Raw genomic sequence first — 20,281 nt, 5'->3', positions numbered from 1 at the left:
AAAGAAAAGCTGGCTCTGTCAGTTCTGATTCAACAACAACACAAAGTTTAATTTCTTCCACAGTTATATACAGTAGGCAATATACAGGGCTACGGCCCTGTCAGTAGCATACAATGGCTAGTATTAGTAGGGACAGAGACAAATGGAGAAAATATAGCTCACGTGCGGAAAAAAGGCAGACAAAAAAAGAAAAGAGAAGAAAAGGATAAGGCACTGAAAGAGTCGCTGGAAATGTTTATGCTTTCTAAAAGTGTTTCGGCTAGTGAGGAAAATGCTGAATTAATGGACTCCAGTGATTGTATCAAGACTGAGGAAAAGGACAGTAGTGCAAAATGCGCACAGGCTGTTAACATAGAAAAATCTGACAACACTATTTCCCTTGAAGGAGATATGTATGATCCAGCAAATTGGCCAGATTCAACCACAATGCGAAGTTTGATTTCTTCCACAGTAATCAGCAGTCTTTGTAAAGATGGTGGGTCAGAGGAATCCAGAGATTAAAATACTTCAGAGATGCCCTCCAAGATGTTCTCATGAAAAATGCCATGAAAATTTTCAAAATGAAAACCCTCACAATACATCTGATATAAACTGTTTTTCCCTTAGAGCAGGGGCGGGCAAAATGCAACTCATGGGCCAGATCTGGCCCATGTGTAGTGTGTGTTTAAATAAAGTTTCTCTCATGATTAATTCAAACAATATGTAAACACAAGGCCAGAACACGTTAGCTTAGAAATCTTGATATTTGAATAAGGTTATGTTTAGATTAGGTATTGATAACATTATATTGACAGTAATACATACACACACACACACACACACACACACACACACACACACACACACACACACACACTATGTGTAATCATTTCTATCTGTAATCAAGCTATGAACTTTATATTAAGGATAGTAGTATGATTGAAAGAATGAAGAGTGGATGGAATGTTTAGAGTGTGCCTGTGTAAGCAAGAGGAGGTTTGCTAAGGTGGTGAATATGCAAGTTTACCAGACAATGAACTGTTAGATGGATGGCTGAAGAACCAGTCTGTGACCAGGTGCAGAGGAGATAGGCTAAGCAACAGGATAAAGGAGGAATTTTGCATGTCCTGCAATTTAGTCTAAACAACTTTCAGGGCTGGAAGAATGACTTTTACAACAGGAGTGACCTCAAGCTGAGATAACGAAAAGAAATATGAGAAACAACATGTGGATAGAGACGTGCAAATGGAAAAGTACCTCGACTTCAGACAAAGACTTGAAATCCTGATAAAAGTGGGATGCAGCAATGCCAGAGTGGGGAATGCACACTCTGCAACATCAAGGAGCACAGCCGCATCTGTTCACCCCCACTCCCATCACCCTCAATGAGTCTGGGCTGGCCACCCAGTGCTAACATTGAGCAAGCAAGCTGGTAACTATAACATTTCCATAGAATGTGTTTGTCTGCGTGTGTTTTTCTGTGTGAATGATAAGTGTGTTTGTCTTTGTATTTGTCTTTGTGTTTGTCTCTGTGAAGTCTTTGTATGTTTTTGTTCTATGTAATTAATAAACACGGCACTTTGCCTTATCTCCCCTCATACGGTTTCACTCACGATTTGAGCAATTGGCAATTTGTGTAACATAGAGTGATTTAACCTGGACTGAGGTGGGTCCCTCGGCCCTGCTGGGTGGCACTGGGGCACCCCGTCTTATGCCAGCCCACAGCTGACACTGAGATGGCTGCATGGTGGTGGCGTCCCCCAGCCTCACTGGCTCAGCATGAGGTGCAGAAGCATGGAGGCAGTGGCAGCATCAGGAGCCCCTGTGAGGGTGCTGCATCTGGGGCTCCATGGAGACTGTGCACAGCTGGACAGAGAGCTGCATCTGAAGCTGGGGCTCAGCTCTGGACACAGTGTCCTTACCAGGGTTCCCACTGCTGCCACTGACCATGCGCCACTCCACCCCATGCTGAGCCAGTGGGGCTGGGGGCTGCTACCACCATGTGAGCATCCCAGAGTAAGCTGGTCTAAATAATAGGCCTGGTCACTTAGCTACTGTAAGGCTAGGTTCCTCCTGAGCCTCTTACATGGGGCTCGCATCCTCCTCTCCCCCTCATGGGTATTGGTGATGCGTAGGGGGTGCACCCGGGTGCATGTGCACCCCCTGAGATTGGTGGTGCACCCCTGAAAAAAGTAGTCACCATTCACCACTGCTTACCATCCACCCCCCCACCACTGCTGTGGCCGCCTGCGGGAGCTCCCCACTTGCCACTGCCATGCCCCCGCTGCCACCACTGCCTGCAGGCAGTCGCCATGCTCCCCCAGCCTCTAGGGGCATGCATCATTCATGCTTACGGGTGCTGTGGTGCCACAGCAAGGCCTAGTGGCAGCTTCCGATTCTGCCCCAGCCCTGTGCTGTCACTACCCCAAGATCCCACCCTAGGTGCAGCTCTGGGGAGCTGTGTGGGCAGGGAGCACAGGCAGGCAGTGAGCTGTGTCTACGGCTGGGATCACGAGGCGGTGCCAGTGCAGAGCTGGGATCTGCTCCTTGCATACCCCTGACTATGGAACCCATGCCCGTCACAGGGTCATGCAGGCAGCAGATCGTGGCTCTGACCCAGCCCTGGCCCTGCACTATCACCAACCCATAACCCTGCCCTGTGATCCCAGCCTTGCCCACCCATCCTGCTTAACACCACTGTCTGGAGCCCCATCCCACATATGGTGTTTTGGTGAGTTGTTGTGCAGGAGGGTGGGGGGAAGTGAGGGGGGGGGAGTGCTGACCTGTCCCATGACAGCTGACCCAACAGTCTATGTGGCCCTTGGGCCCAAATAATTGCCTGTTCCTGCCTTAAGAGAATGACAGTCATTGGTATTGTATTGTAGGAAATACAAATACATAAATACAAACTATAAGAGTCAAGAGGACTTACAGGTTTTGATCTATTAAAGTTAGTGAAAAATGTTCTCCCCACATAAAATCTGTAGCCTAACTTCTTCTGTTATATTATCTGGTTAGAGAAAGAAACCAAGCAAATTGATAAAGTCTGGTTCAAGGAAAAGAAAAAAAATGCTTCAGAGAAGAATTCTGGGGCACATTTTTCAGTTTATAAACCTAGGGTAACCATATTTCAAGTATCAAAAAAGAGGATACCTGGAGGGGGGAGGAAGAGAGAAGAGGAGAGGAGGGGGCCAGGGGAGGGAGGCGGCAGTGATATACCCGTGTCCTGGCTCTGCCCCTTACTCCTAAGGCACAGCCCCGCAAGGCCTGCTGCTGCCTTTCACTCCTGACCCACTGTACCCTGTACCCCCAGCCCTGCCAGTGCCCCTCACTCCCAATCTGCAGCCCCTACCATCTCCCACCCCTGCAGGTGCCCCTCAGTCCTGATCCACAGCCCCCTCTCCCTTCTTCCCCCCGAGCCTTGTTGCCCATGCAGCTCACACCCAGGCGCACACACAGACACTCTCTCTGTGTCTCTGGCTCTTTTACTTGCGAGCGGCTGCCAGGCCCACATGCAGAGCACACGATCCTGATAGCCAGTCACCTTGCCCCGTTACCCCAGCCCCAAGAAGCCAAGCTGGAAGTGCCTGGGAGAGGGTCAAAAGAGAGGACATGTCCAGGAAAACCCAGGCACATGATAACCCTAATAAACCAAGATAAAACAACATTAACTGAAAACTTCTTTGTCCTTGACTGAAAAGGTGTCCGTTTCATTTTACATCACCAATTACTTGTTACCTGAAGAATCCCTATGCTGTAACTGCATTCAGGACACATGCTTTCTTTCAGTCATCTTTTCAGTGCCTGTAAACCCAGGTTATTTTCACAAGTACTACAGTGGTGAACGAAAATAACATATTTTCTAGTTTCAGCATTAATAGTTTCATAGTTGTTAGGGGCTGGAAGGAACCTTACAGATCATGAAAATCTGCTGAGGAAGCACAAACATGTTATATATTTACAGACAGATTTTAAAATTTAAGCTCATTCTTTTCTAAGAATTCAGCTTAGAATAACCAAGTAATCACTTATTAAATTACATTAATAAATAAAAGTTTTGTGATTTATTTAACGAGTCTCTAGAAACTTAGATAACGTTCTTTAGCTATGATTAACGATTCAGAGTTATTTTTAATGCATAGTAACAGTCTTGCCCTGGTACTGAAGATGTGTTCCCTTAAGAACTTACAAGATGGGATGGAGGTAACAAGGTGCCTGTTTTTCTGAAAAGTGTTAGTGAGACCCTCAGTAGCCCCTAATGCATATGGCTCTCATTCTTTGTCCAGGCATTTTCCATTTCAGAAGCTAGTGTTTTAAAGCTGTTCTAGACTTTGTTTCCAGGTCGAATCTCCTTTTGAGTTTTCTCTGTTTAAGGAGTCATGCTTCTCATGAACCACTTTCCATATGAGGAGATGAGTTTGCTTGTTACCCAGAATTCTCATTTCTCAGATGCTCGTCTCTCTCAGGGAAATGTCAGTTCACTAGCAATATATTTGTGTTAGTTATGCTATTTTGTGCCTTTCACACCTTATTCCCAGTTTTACTATGTGAGCAATCACATGAAGTAAAACAAGTGTGCACTGTTGATGTAGATAGTTGATGTATGTCCAAGAATGCAATGTGTATTCTAGAATCCTTGATGGTGCACTCCCATCACCTTCCCACTGCCAAGTTATAGCTATAAAAAGCAGGTCTTCCATCTTGCTTTGCACACCCTGAAATAAATCAGGATCTTTTTTGGCAAAGAAAGCCTTCTTTGTAGTTACTGCTTCTGCTGCTGAAATAGTTACCTTACCTGAGGCACTGCAAGCAACCCTTAGTGAATGCCCTTTCAGACATGACGGTCATGGCCTCTTAAATCTTTAAGCAAAAGATCCAACAAAAATGCTAACTTGCTTTATTGAGAGTAGTCATAACTGGCAAGATAATCAGATAATAGCCACTCCTTTACAGAGCTGCAGATGAAAAAAATCTTCCTATCAAAAAAATCCAACTTTCTGCAGTACTTATGAGAATGTATTTCTAGTTTCAGGCTGCACTGGGTCTTTCATGAACTATAGGCACTACTAAGAACTTCAGAGCACAGTTACTGGAAGGAATACTGGGACATGACAGGGCCTCAGCGCCCCCACCACTTCCAATATATCTTTTAGGATGACATTGCCAGCGGAATGCTCTTATCATAAGTCCGCTTGAGAGCTGAAAAGGTAGGAGTCATGAGGGGAGCAAGAGAGAGCCATGAAATGCACTTAAAGCCATGTCCAATCCCTTGATATAGCTGTGTGGAGGTAACCAGGAGTTCTAGCTGTGATGGTGGTCGATTCTAGTGATCTTTCCTCCAAGACTTTTTCAGATGTCTTTCTACCCTTACCGAACCAAAGGTCTTAGATCAAGGTGAAGCCGTAGCCAGCCAGAGCTGTTATTTAGAACAATGTTCCTGTTATTTTGTGCTGCATATCATTTTGGTGCCCCACAAATTTTGGCACCCTAGGTGACCGCCTAGTTCACCTAATGGCTGGATCAGCCCTGGGACATGACAGTGTCTTCCTGGAAGCTAATGGTGTGTTTCCTACAGGTCCTTGGCCAATTCAACCCTCACTGTATCATACAACTACCTTACCAATGTGTGATGATTTTAATATATCACAGCCCAGGAGATTTCTGGTGGACAATTAAGTTCCAAATCTAATACTATAATTTTTAAAATAACCAGGGAAATTAATATTGGGTCAATTACTGTACCTTCAGGAAAAGGTGACAGCTGTCATCCTATAGGTACTCTAAAAAATAGACTCTTATTCAAATCCATGTTCTTTTACAGTTGCACAGACTTTACACAGGAAGGCATACAAATTTTGTGTGGCCTCTCAGGACTGAATGGAAGCAGTATATATTTCCTGGCAGGATGGACCCTTATCTTGGCAGAAGGACTTCTGCTGGGTTTGGTTATCTTAGCCTGATCAGCCTGTACTTGGTATAGAGCTCACAGGTAGCAAAATGATAAAGAGCTCATTAAACAGAGAGACCAAAAGGGAACAGTTGAGATCTCAAAGCTGTTTCTATCATTATTCCAGAAGCAGCTGCCAGAATGGGGTGAGGAAGCTAGACATCCTCACTGTTCCTACAGTCCAGCCGCTATATGCAAAAATAAGTAGCATAAGATGGAAATGTAGCTAACATCTTTGGGGAAGTTTCACCCTTTGTGTATGTAGTACCTACCAGAGGAGTCATGCTGCTAGTTCTTGTGACCAAAAGCCATGCTTGTTCACAAAACCAGAGGTAAAACAAACACTGCAGAAGTTTTCCTGAGCTATCTCCACTAATGTACCTTGACACTGACCTAGGCAGGGTTTAAAATTGCTGGGTAAGAGAGTTTCAGCTACTAATCTTTTCTTTACCAATCTCTTCTCCATTTTCTTTATAGCAAAATGAAAAGATTCTAAACAAACTTAGAGCCACAAAGTGATTTCATGGCAAAGCCTGTAATATGGGGCAGAAGTCCATCAAGGTGAGTTTTTACAGATAACAATCCTTATTGTTAGTAGCACTCTGTATCACAGTAATGTTAGGATATAAAAAGGCTTTATATAAATATTAATGCAGTCTCACAATATGCCTTTGAGGAAAGCATTAGTTTGCACTTTGGCAAAAATTACATATGGGAAAAGAGAGGCAATAAAAATTAAGTTAGTTGTCCAAATTCACAAAAGGGTATCCATAAAACAGGATCTGAACCCAAATCATCTAGGTTTCCAGTCCTGTCCTCACCATAAGACTTTTTTTTCTTCCAACTGGTTCAATCTTTTAAGGTTAGTCACATATGCATTGTGTAACTCTTCTGACATGTAGATAAGACAATAATCCCACATCATATAATGTTCATTTCCAAATATAAGGAAGCATATAGCAAGTTCATAAGTACAGAAGAATTACAGAAATAAAAGGAAGCAGAAGAGCTTACCCAAATCCAGAAAATAAGCGACAGAAGAGAAAGAAGCCATAGCCCTGGACAAATGATGAAAGGAAGGCAAAGAATCCATTGATAGACATACATATCAGGAGAGACTGCCTCCTTCCCACCTTGTCTGCCAAGCCTCCCCAGAAGAATGCCCCCACCATCATCCCAAGGTACACTATGCTACCTGAAACACACAGAAAACAAGATGTTACTTTGTGAGCTATACAACTGACAGGAATTGACAACAAAAAAAATCATCATTTATTAGAACATTTTTTCCAGCAAATTTTCTTTGTGAAATAATACCTTAGGGATTTTTTCTATCTGTTTATAAAGGACTTATGTATATAGATTTGCATATGTATCTAGAAAAGAATAGACTCCCTATGTCTCACTTGTTTGTTAGCAGACACACTTAGCCTTAATACTTTATTAAACTAGATGCCTCCAGCTAAACAATTAAAATACAGACAGATGATCATGAAGTATAGGAAAAGGGTTCCCACAGTAATATGCTGCATTCATGTTGAATGCCACAAAAATTAAAATCTCTTCTGTAGAAAAACACTGTCTGAAATTTTCTGTTAAAATAAGAAGTCAGGTACAGGACCATTAGCTTCCAATACCTGTTAAAAACAAGATGTGTTTAGCCAAAATGAGAAAGGTTAAGAAACATAAAATACTGGTCATCACAGTGCTGCAGAATGGAAAAAGCCCCACTTCATTGTTTGTTTCTTTCTTTTTTCTACAATAGTTGTTGATATTCAAAAAGGTACTGTCCTGCACAAGGCAAAGGATTTGAATAATGCTCTGTCCAAAGAAGGTTTTAAATATATCTGCACATATTAAGAATAAGGCAGTGAAAGTCTTTTTTGGATACAGTTTTAAACTAAAATATAACAAATGATATACTACTGATTAACCAGCTTATCAATAAATTAAATTACAACTCAAGAAAAAGGAGAAATGTCTAAAGAAAAATCATATTTAAGATTTATTAACATATATTACTATCATCTTACATTAGTAACACTGAAAAATTAATATAACTTTCTAAAATGTTTGTTTATTCAGGTTTTTTTCTTTCCTGCCTTAAATAAGGAAAACAGACTAGCCAGTGCCTTGGCAGTTTCATGTATAGGGCCTCATGTACTCAGACTAAATTGAAAAGTTTTGTTTGCCTGTTTTAATTGCACACAAGCACTTATACTAATCTCTGGATCTACAAAATATACATAGTTGGAGAAATATAATCTACAATAGCAGAAACTTGAAATAGAAAATATTTTGGCCATATACACTTAGCAAAATGATCTCAATGACAATTACTTTATAACACTGATCAAAAAGGTGTCAAATTTGATGGTTGGAAATTGATAGCATAATGCAATGCAACTCAGACTCCACCCCAAAAACAAACCGAACCCCCCCTCCCCCACACACCAAAACAAACAAGGCAACAAACAAGGTTTGTGAGATCTTAAGGCAAGTTTACCATGGGGAACTTAAATGTAGTGTAGTAAGCTAGGGTATGAATGTACAGTGCACAGCAACTCTGCACTACCTCCACTAACTGTGTAGATGTGCCAAGTGTAAAGAAGGAATGTCTTTCTGCCAAGTTCTATTTTAAAGCAGAATAAGGCTAGGGACACATGCTCATTCATAGCACTACTAAGTACTGAGGCACTTTGTAGACCTACAAAAATGAAGCGCTATGGGGGCATACACCCCTGGATCCAGGTTCACCTCAAGGAGGTGCTCTAAACCAAAGGGTTCCTTTGCTCCTCAGCCCCAGGGGACCCTGTCAGTGAGCCAGATCACTGATAACATGTACTCTTTCCTGCTAGGGAAGGGATACTGGTAGCCAGTAGTCAACTGGCAGCTGCCACCAGCAGCAGCAGTGGTCAGAGACAGCCCCCCAAGTCCCTATGGAGGCAGGAGGGTTGAGGAGAGCTACTCTTTGTTTTCTCCTTTTTTGCAGTTGGTGGGAGGCCATGCTTGGTGCTGCAAGGGCACCAGCTCTTGCTGATACTCCCAGTGTTGGTGGTAGAGGCAGCTGTTTTGGCTGCAGTCCGGGGCGGGTCCACAGGCGGTGCAGTGGTGCAACTGGGGACTGACCATGCTGCAGAAACAGCAGCTGGGGACTTTAAGTCCTCAAAAAAGGTAAGAGGTCCACCTTCCATTCCCAGAGGCATGTCCCTTCCCCTCCCTTTTGCTGTCCCCACTATCCCAGTAGCAAAGGGAGCTCCTGTTCTTCTCCAGCCAGGCTGTGGTGGCTGGGGTCAGCTTGGAACGGACGAAGTGGTGGCAGCAATTCATTCCCCCTCCTTGCTTGGTTCCCCTGGGGTGTTCTCTGGTAGCCCAGGAACAGACACGGGGAGGGAGACCCTGTCTGCCCAGTACTGCTACCATTGTCCCAGGCTGAGCCCAGCCCCTACACAACCCAGCTGGAGTGACTGCGGAGCTCCCTTTGCCTCTGGGACAGCAGGAACAGTGATGATGGCAGGTGGGGGAAGAGAAGATGGGACATGCCCCTGAACAGGGAGAGAAAGGAAGGAGTGAGAATTTATACCTGCATCAGGGACTTTAAAAAGTCTCCAAGTGTTGTTCTTGTGGCACAGTCTGCCTGTATTGGTAGTAGGGTTAGTGGGGAAGAGCCAAGGAGGCTGAAAGCAGGAGGTGCAGCCACCTCTACAGCATGGGTTGCTGCTCCCTGGACTTCCTTTGCAAAATCCTGGATCTACTTCTGGCTGTAACCAATGCTATGGGTGCACTGGAAGTGGCAAGAGGATCCCACTAGAAGTGGGGATGAGGTAAGATTAGAGCAGTGCAGCATTCTGGGGACCTGAGAGATACTGTTGTGCTATGTGTAATTGTCCCCTCACTTTACACATGGGGCTACAAAAAGCCCCTAAGGAGAAGCTCTTCTTTGAAAGAAGTACATTTTTCAGGAGCAGATCAACCATTTGAGGGTTGCTATAGATGACCTGAACATGTGGATGGTCACTTTTTGTAGCACAACAGATGCAAATTGTGTCCACACTTTAAGTTCCATTGCCCTGAGCACATATTAAGAGGTCTACACAGATTATGAGTGCAGAGGAGTTGGAATTCACACCCTACACACTAACTTCCTTGTATAGACAAGTTCATAGTTTACAGTCTTGGAGACTGATATCCAACACACTAAAGCAGATTGTTAGAGGCAGGGACTGTTCCTAAGCTCTATCTAGATCAACCGAGATTTTTATTTTACTTTTGCTGTGTGCCTACTGTTCCTCCTCACCATCTCCTGCACCCTACTGAAACTGCTACCATGGGCTGCTGCCCTATATCTTAAACAGAACAAGCATATAAAAGAAGAGAAGCTGGAAGCAAGTAGCTTATTAGCAAGACCTTCTCCCTCAACTTTATTGGTTCAGGCAAGAACATTCTTGGAATGCAGGAACTGGAAAGTCCCATGGCCACTGGACTTCAGTTGTCAGTATTTAGAGTAGTGGGCTCCTGGAACATCAATGCTATCTGTAGAGAGCAACTTCAAAAGGAGAGGAAGTGACGGAATATATTTAATGATTGATATCTGCTGTCATGAACATGTGCATCAAGTTCATTTAAATTGATTGCTAAAAGTTTTAATGAAAAATTATTTTAATATTTGAAATCACAAATAGTCATACCAGAAGTGGTTGCATGGAAAACCATTGCTGAAGACTGTCACGTGACAAAACACCACAGTTCCCTTTAAATTTTTATGAGCAATTCTACATGCCTGTGCTTTTTCCACATATACCATTTAAAACAGGTGTTACATAAAGAAAAGTTAGATGCAGTTCTATAATGTGTATGAATGTTTACTATCCAAATTACAGCTGGCAAACTTGAAAATATTTTTTTTCAAGTTTGCATAATGGTGACCTCATTCTGGATTAGTATCTTTGGATGCCATCTCAATACCAATACTGAATAATAAAAGAATAATAGTAACATAATCATTATCCATTTATTTATGAATCTAAGGTCCTCTAGTAAATAGTAACTATCTGACGATGTCTGAGTGTTAATTTTGCATTTAGTCCTGAATTATACGTAGCTAAAAGAAATCATAGACAGACAGTCATAGACTGAAAAATCCTTGTGGTAGGAGTCTCATGAACACTGTCTATTCCAAAAAGTTAATGAAATATATTTTACTTGTGGTAAGGTGCTCAGATAGGCCACTTCAAAAACAAGTACATGAATAACTATGTAGGCTTTGGATCATGTCAAGTATCCCAGGTTTGCCCCCGCAGAACCTGAACAATTATACCACATTCTTCTGGATGCACAGTCCCATTTTGGATTTTAAGCTTCACTGCAGAACAAGAAAGATTTTTTTACCTCCAAGCCTGCCATCTGACACCTCTGGGGAAGGAATTCTACCCGATCTACACATCAAAGGGCAACTCAACACAGCTCTCAAAGACACTCGCATGGACCCAGAGGGACAACCATTCATCTTCAGCTCCCTCTGTGCAAAAATGAAGTATATTTCCTACCTATGGGGATTTTTTTTACCATCCTGTACCATCTATTCTTTTCCCAGAGCCTGACGAAGAGACTTTGATCCCAAAACCTTGCAGAAAAGGACAATTTTATTGCGATTTCCCAGTTGGTGTAATAAAAGGTATCATTTTGGAACCAAGAGTTCTACTTTTTTGTATATGTACAGCCCAATTTCCAGCATTTACTTTAATTCATTTTTCTTGGCACCTCAAACAAAATGCATTGACTTCTTAAATCCGATCACTGTACTTTTTCCATGTACATAACATAACCAGATAAATATTCTACTGAAACAGAAACATTAGCTCACATGCTTGTGAGCAGACTGTTCTAGTAGAGCTGCTCTTATCTTGCATCATCTTTACTGAAAAGAAATCAGACTTTCAGATTCCCTGATCAGGATAACTAGAGCATATGAAACTCATTATCTGGATCAAAAGAACAGCCACCCATTCCTCAGCTCATCTGGGAATGAGGAAAGCATTTGTACCCCCTTAATCATTATTGGTGCCCTATCCCAACAATAACCCCTTTCCTACAGTTACTGCCCAATATAACATAAGCTGTGGAAAATTCTAGACCATAGCCTTGTCCATGAACTGCAAATGGCCTGAACACAGATGACAAGTCCATTGTGCCTCAACCCTGAGACTGTCATGCCAGGGTGTCAGCTTCCCTCAAAAAGACAGCAGTTAAGTGACTTCTCAAAGCATCTCTTGATACTAGTTATCTTGCTGATTTTTAGCATGATTTTAAGGGCATGTCCTTATAAATTTCCTCCTGACACCAGGTCCACTGTTGACAAAATACACCTGGCCATTCACTTACAACAACTGTGAAACATACCAGAAACCAACAATTTAGCCAGCTAGACAGCTTGGAAGGGTCCTGAGGGTGTGCCATAAGGTTGTGCTCAGGGTCTCTGCTTTGGAAGACCCCAAAAGTAGATGTTATGGATTGGGTATTTTTCTTTTGAAAAATAAACCACAGTGTTGGTTTCAGACAATCGTTGATCTGCTCTGGGATGTCTCATGTGCATGGAATTATTGCATTGCATGTTAGATTGAACCTACTCTCTTGAAAACTGTTTTGAATCCAGAACTGGTGGAGACTAGCAATGTGAACGGTTAAACAGTTAATCATTTAATCAATAAGTCCAGTGAGAACCAGTAACCTGAAGAGCTTACAGGTTATCATTTAGCATGGGATGGGGCATAGTCTGGCAGGCAAGAGGGGGAAAGGAAGCCGTGCCATGCCCCAGAAGGAACCAGAAGGTGGCAGGGCAGGCTGGAGGGTAGGAAGTAGGGAGAAGTCAGGAGAGGAGTAAGAAGAGGGGACTAGCGCCTGTAGTTAGGCTCCACAGGCACCAGTGCAAACTAATCATCCTTCTCTCCTCCCCCTATTGATGTGATGCCTTTTGTTGCTGCAGCTGCCACTACTCCTGTCCCATGGCTTAGTGCCCCTCCTAACACGCTGCTGGCCCACACAGCAAAAAATGGCACTGTCCTGAGTGGTGCCAAGTCGGGAGCCAATCTCGGGGGGGGGGAGGGCACATGCTTCTCTGTACCCTTCCTGCCAATGGCAATGCCTGTGCACACCCTCTGACTGGACCTGTGCCAGCTGCAGGGCCTGGCAGGGGCAAGGTGGAGGCAAGAGGGCATGAGGTAGCTCTCCTGGGTCTGCGGCTCAGTCCCACAGCATGCCCTGCCTATCGGCATCTGGGCCTGGAGATGACCTGCCTGCTAGCCTGGCTCGCTGTGAGGCACACCGCTGGGGAACCGGGGCTGGGGAGCTGCTGAATTCCTGCCACACCTTGGGGGGCTGGAAGAGTCCCACTGGTGCTGGGCCAGGCAAGGGCACCCTACAGGCTGGGCCACAGCAGCCCCATGTAGGCCAGGCCATGGGTTGCGATACCAATTAATCATTTAGCCATTGTAATTCCAACAAGTTAAGTGCATATTTTTTAAAATCGGTATTTACATTCCTAGTGGAGGCCGACTGCTTGCTTGACAGTGCTAACTGCAGGAAACTTTTAAGAACTATTTCATCAACTGAAATGTTCTCAGATCTGTTTCAGTGCACAGCTCAAATGGTTGGCTTTCATTCTTGATGCCTTTAATGTTTGGAATCTGATTATGAGAAGCCACATTTTTCATGAAAGCTAAAGTCTATTGGGATACTTAAGCCAACAATCTGAACTTGTGACTGGGTATGCCCACTGGAGATGTCATTCTGTGGAATTCTCTTCCCCATTGGTCTGACAAGGCCCTACCAAATCAATCTTATGGCATAATGCAAGACCCACTTTTTTCCTGCTCATTGATTCTTGAGGAATGCATACCCATACTTGTTTCTTATTAAATATATTTTTACGGTTTTTTTTGCAAATGATGTATGTTTATTAAGTGCACTGTTAACTAGTGATGCATGAAAAAAATACAATGAAGTATGCCAAACCAAATCTTACTTTTCTTTCCTTTAACTCTCCAAATTTATCATTTTTCTTTGTTGTGGTTAACATGACCATGCTCCTTGGTGTGCTGTTTAAGACTCGCATACTTGGGATCTCACCACTCATATTTTCCTCTCCAGCTCATGCAGTGTTCTTACTATTCTACAAATTATAAACCTCCCTCTCAAGTTAAAACCATTGTCCACTCCCCAGCTAGTGACTGCTCTGGCACGTCCCACACCCAGACAATTTTCCTGAAGTGCATTTGAAATACAAGTTTTAAAAATCACTGTCCCCACCTATTAATCAGCCCATGCCACTTCTCACTCCGAGTCCTTCCACACCCAGATAACTTTTGAACCAGCCCACACTTTTCTGTCACATTAAATTTGTACTTGTTGTATTTGCCTTTACAAGCCTACAGAAGTCTGCTACAGTTAGATTTCATTTAATATCTTTTTCATTGGAACACTCTTCATGCTGTCAAAGCTAATAGCTTCAAACTGCCTTCTTGTTCTCCCATTCCCTCCTTTGCGCCTTCTTCTATGCTATCTTTATGCATGTAATGCACTTATTACCCTAGACCAGCCTTCACCACATTAAAAATCACCTCTCAAGATCAAATTTTCTGCAATACTTACAATATGCCATGACAGCAACAAAGAGACAGAGAATTTTAACAATGAACAATATAACAGAACTACCCTTCAAGAAATCTACATAAATTAATTATTTTAACCTTAATCCCCACCACCCCCCGAATCAAAATATCCAAGCATTTGGTGCTTATCCATCACATCATGTCAATAATGAGATTGTCAATGGCTTGGAACAGGGCTTTTTTCCTTTCATAAGCCACTTAGCACATTTTACACATTGCATAAATGACATTAAATAGTATGTCAAACATCCTATTGGCAAACTAAGTTTTTTTTTTAAGAAACTTTAAACACTGGCCATTTTACATGTATGTATAATACAAGGCCTGCCATGTCATTTGGAAGACAGCACTATCCTGGCAACTGCAATTCTGAACATGCTACTGCTGACTCTATAGTCTGTTCCAGTTTCTTGGTGCTATCCATTCTTGGGACTGATCAGAATCAAACTTTGAAAAAAACAAAAGCAAAAACAAACAAACCCCAACAAGTGAAGTGATATATGCAATATGCATATTGGTCTCATATTTACAGCCTGATCTCCAAGACATTTTCCTTCAGAAAAGAAGATGGCTTAAATTACACTACAAGTGCTATGCTCTGAATATTTCTAACTTTATCAATGAAACACTATGTAGTCCCAGCCCAACCAGCTATCTGGCAGTAGAGAAGAAAATTATTTCAGAGTAAAATAAACTTCCTCACCTGCTGTTTTCCTTTCCAAAGTAGTAAAAACTTGCTTCACCTTTTTCACACACTGAAAATGCAAAATACTCCAAGGATTTTTATGCTCTACAGCAACATAACAGCTATCTAATCCGTCTATACATGTGCTCAGGGGTGGGGGTGGGGGGGTATTTTAATTAGAGCAGTTCTTGGACAGCCGCTCTAATTAAAACAGCTCACCATCACATGTAAGCCCCCAGAATGGTTTATCTAAATGTCACTTGATGAGGTTTAGCTCAAGTGCCTTTGCAGCCATTTAAAAATGAACATAGGCTTAATACACAGTGAGGTGCCACTGAAGCATTCTAATTATAACACACATGAGCACGTGTATAGGCAGCCATTGTGGCTAGGGACAGACATTCAAATGGCCTGAGCCTGAATTGATTTAATCTTTGCAGGTTAGTTTAACCTGCAAAGCTTGAATTGATTTGGAGGTGGATAGACATTCCCTTTTCATTCCAGAAGTGCAGGCATATGACCAGCGATGGAGCTAGCATGGAGTTACACAGCATTTACTTACACTGCTGACAGTATACAGCATTTATCATCCCATCAGACACCAAAGCCACTCTCATTAGTTCAAGCTCTTTTTAAACAATTTTTTCCAAGGAAGGAATGGAAGGACATTACCAGCTACTTGTTGATTAGCTGCACAAAGCCCTAAGCGGACACTGTCCTGTCTGTCTTTGTCCTGACACCTCTCAGCATTAGCTAGCATAGCCAGCATGTGGTACTGTCCATGCTGTGGGAGAGAGAAAGGAGGGATCTCTGCTTGAGAAGTGAGTGGAGGGAGGAGAGTGGAGAGGAGATGGGGCAGGGGGAAGCCAGGCAGATGCTGCTGTGCCTGCAAGTCTGTGCCAGAGCTCCAGCCAGGGAGCAGAGTGCAGGGGCCAACTCTGCTGTGGAGTAGAGAGCCCCACCCAGGGCAAAGCATCTGGGGTGCTGGGGGACTCTGGTTTAACCTAAATGAGGAAGGCATCTAGGACAGACATTGTATAAACCAGTTTGACCATAATCAGTTAAGTCTGATACTACATTCAACTAGGTTTATCTATAACCAGTTTCCGTCATTTTCAAACTAGTTTATGTGCACTGAATGTCTGTCTGTTCTGTTACAGGTTGAAAACACTCTCTGATCACTTAAACTGGTTTGTGTGTAATGTCTGTCCCTAGCCTGTGTGCCTTTCTTTTTCAGAGTAAGGAGTGTCTGTCTAAATGCAGTACAAACAGTTTGGAAAATTGAAAAGCTTACTGGAAAGTAAGATTCTCTTACTGTCTTTTTCTCACTTCCCTCCAGAAAATGGATTAAAATGCCTGATTTGGAAGGCTAACAAAGGGAAGCAGTGATGAAAATAAATGTATTAAAAGTGTAAATTTATTTGTGATAGATATTAGAGTGGTTCTTTGCTCCGTACATATTTCAGGCACTAAGACTAGATCCTTAAGTGTTCAACACTCACCAGCTTCCTGGATGCCAGTTGTAGCCAGTCTTTTAAAGCTTGACAAACAAAATTTGATAACTTATTCTGATGTGATGCCCAAATGGAAGATGCCCTTCGGGAAACCAGCACTGCATACACATTTCATTGACATGGATAGAAATGGATAAAAAGTAAATAGGGCACAGTGGAATGACCTAGCTTATAGGTAAATAACTCACCTGGCTCTCCAGATACAAACTGCAGAGTTCCTTGCAAGCCATATCTGATGAATGTGGTAGCAGGAGTGGAGTGAGTGGCAGGGAGGACAACTGCATGGGTTAAACACAGCTGTAACTTGTGCCCTTGCCTGGATATCATTGGTGGGTCCTGCCCTTACTTGCCTTGCCCCTCATATTTTCAGCCCCTCTGGGAGCCAGACAATATGGTTCTGTGGGCTGAATCCAGCCTGTAAGCCATATGTTTGAGACACCTTATCTACCTAATCAGACTGTGAGATATACTTCTGGTGTTTTCTCTTTTTAAGCCAGGTCTGGCTTTAGTGTCCTTATATGTACTGTTCTGTAAGGACCTGCAAAATTTGTAATAGCATGATTTTCACAGAAACTGTGAATTCAGGTGGGTTCCATGAAAACCCAGAGGCTCACTGCAAAAAAACCAAAGCAAACAACCTCCCCCCACCCCCACCTTACTCGAAAGCAGAGAAAAGGGCAGTAAGGCCAAATTTTTGGAGCAGGGTGGGGGGTGGTAGATGGCGAGGAGACTGCACAAGCAGTTGGACCATGTCCTTGGGCCAGCTGTGGTAGTCAGTAACCAGACTGCAAGTGGCTGCAGCAGGGCCCATGGAGCCCCAGCACAGCTTGTTCTGCGCATGCACCTGCTGCTGGTAAGGAGCCATGTTGAGGTTCTGTGGGAAGAAGGAGGATACAGAGAATTACAGACCGGTCAGCCTGACCTTGATACCTGGAAAGACCATGGCACAGGTCCACAAGGAATCTATAGTGAAGCACCTAGAGGAGTGCTTCACAATAGAAGCATTTGTCTTCTTCAAACTTGCTAAGGGTGCACTCCAGCCCATCTTCCACGTTGTTGATGAACATATTGAACAAAACTGGCCCCAGGACTGACCCCTGGGATACTCCATTTGATACTGGCTGCCAACTAAACCTCCAGCCATTGATTACTACCTTTTGAGCCTGATGATCCAGCCAGTTTTCTATCCACTTTACAGTCCATTCATCCAACTCATAGTTCCTTAGCTTGTTTGCAAGAATGTTGTGGAAGACCATAACAAAAGCCTGGCTTTAGTCAAGGTACATCATGTCCACTACTCTCCTCACATCCAGGGATCTGTTCTGAGTCTGGTACTATTTAAAGGCTTCAGTATTTGAACAATGGGATTGAGCATGTCTTTAGAAAATTTGTGGATGATACCAAGTTGGATGGAGCTGCAGAAATTCTGGAGAGTAGCTCTAGGATCCAGAATGACCTGGATAAATGGTCCACAGTCAGTCAGATAAAACTCAGTAAGAACAAGTGAAAAGTTGTGCATTTGGGACAGAATAATTACATATACAGATACAGACTGGAGAACGGTTTAGGGTTGGTGGTTTAGACTGCAGCACTGCAGAGAAAGACATGGGAGTGAACATAAGCTGAATATCAGCCAGTGTGCTCCTGTTACAAGAATAAAAAAAAAAAAAAAAAAAAAACCAAAAAAACCAACAGCTTACTGGGGTGCATTGACGGGGTAAATTACAAGATTGTCTCTCGCAAATCAAGGGAAAGGATTAGTTTGCTTTATTCAGCACTAATGAGGCCTCACCTGGAGTAATGTGCCCAATTTTGAGTCCCACACTTTGAGAAACATGGGGACAGATTGGAAAGAGTCCAGCAGAAAGTGACAAAACTGATTAGAGGCCTGGGAAGCAAAAACTTTTGAGGAAAGGCTGAGGGAACTAGTGGTATGTAGTCAGGAGGAGAAAAGGTGGAAATGGCTGATTTTATAAGTCTTCAAAATACCTGGAAGGCAAGTACAGAGAGGATGGAGATGGGCTTTTCTCTATGGCTGTAGGCGGCAGTATTAGGAGCAAAGGCCTCAAACTGCAGTTGAAGAAACTAATATTAGAGATTAGCATGAATGGAGGTCAAGCATTGGAACAGGAGTAGTTGTGGAATCTCCATTCCTGGAACTTTTCAAAAGCAGGTTGGACAGATACATGGCTAGGATGGTTTAGTCAGGGATGTTCCTGCTTTGAGCAGGGGCTAGGCTAGATGACCTTGTGAGGTCCCTTTCAGCTGTACTTTCCTATGATCCTATGAACTTTTAAACAGCTGGAGGCTGCAGAGCACACAGGCACCCTAACCTCCCCCTGAGCTTCCTGGGTGCAGGTTCCCCTACTATCAAACCACATGGGCACCCTATACTGTGGGCTCCCTTGGCACAGTAGACTGTACTATTAGTAATAGTAATATTCAAACCAATCTTTGTTTTAACCCTGGTTAAATGTATACTTAAATTTAAAGATTATAATCTTTCACAACCATATTTGATTATTACCAGTCATTAAGTCTATTTGATCAGAGACACTGTGGAGAGAATTATTACCCATACAACAGCTTGCTAGAAACAAACATAGCTTCTAATTAAATTGTTCATAATGTGATCTAATTAAAACAAAAGCTTTTGCCATTAAGAAAAGAACAAATATGAGAAAACTGTAATTACTCTAGAAATGGCAGAACTACAGCTTCTCCTCCTAAAGCCATTCCACTCCTGATTTTCCAATTCTTCTGTATATTTGAAATTATGGGATCTTTAGTTCACCTTATATTATACTGTTTATCTTCCCAGGCTTTTAAATAAAGTGGGAGAAACACGTCAGAATTCCCTTACCACAAATTGATGTTCCTGTAGACACATATTACATAAGAAAAATTTCTTCCTTCTAAACAGGGCTGCCCAACTGGTAGCCTGTGGGCTGCTTCCAGCCTCCTCAAGAGGTTAAACTGTGGCCCCTGGGCTCCCAGTCTGAGTACCACTCCCTAAACCATTCTCCAGCTATATATATACACACACACACACACACACACACACGTGCGTGTGTGTGTGTGTGTGTGTGTGTGTGTGTGTGTGTGTGTGTGTGTGTGTGTGTGTGTGTATTTCAAAAAAACCTTCAGTGATGTGTGCATGTCATGTTCACCTTTTAGCACTAGGATTAGCAGATTGCAGACTGCAGACCTAAGGCTATAATTAATTGTCCTGCTCTGCAGATGTCCTTAAAAGGGAATGCAGGAGTAGATTAGATTACAGAGAATGTTAATAGAACAAAGGACTGCTTGTGCAATACTGTTTGGGGATTTGCATTTATTGTAAATTAGATAGGATAGTTGCTTGTCATGTGCATGTATGAAACAAGGACTAAAGACTCACCTAGCCTTTGGTTTGAGGGAAGCTGTTGCTCCTCTCTAAGGATCCAGTGCTGCAAACTTTTTTTTTTTTTTTTTTTTTTTTTTTTTTTTT

At 42.8% G+C, this 20,281-nt stretch overlaps 1 protein-coding gene across 1 annotated transcript in view; it reads right to left on the bottom strand.

The window, feature by feature from the left end:
- Positions 1-20,281, bottom strand: part of SV2C (synaptic vesicle glycoprotein 2C) — a 201,973-nt gene that overhangs the window by 125,741 nt on the left and 55,951 nt on the right. The window contains exon 2 of the mRNA XM_019517712.1: positions 6,941-7,121. Within this exon, the coding sequence (XP_019373257.1) occupies positions 6,941-7,121 (181 nt within the window). The remainder of the gene's footprint in view (positions 1-6,940; positions 7,122-20,281) is intronic.

This window comes from Gavialis gangeticus, unplaced genomic scaffold, assembly GCF_001723915.1.
Source record: "Gavialis gangeticus isolate Ggan-Ray unplaced genomic scaffold, GavGan_comp1, whole genome shotgun sequence".
NCBI lineage: Eukaryota > Metazoa > Chordata > Crocodylia > Gavialidae > Gavialis > Gavialis gangeticus.
Note: the sequence above shows the minus strand (reverse complement) of the source record. Positions and strands in the feature narration are given on the sequence as shown.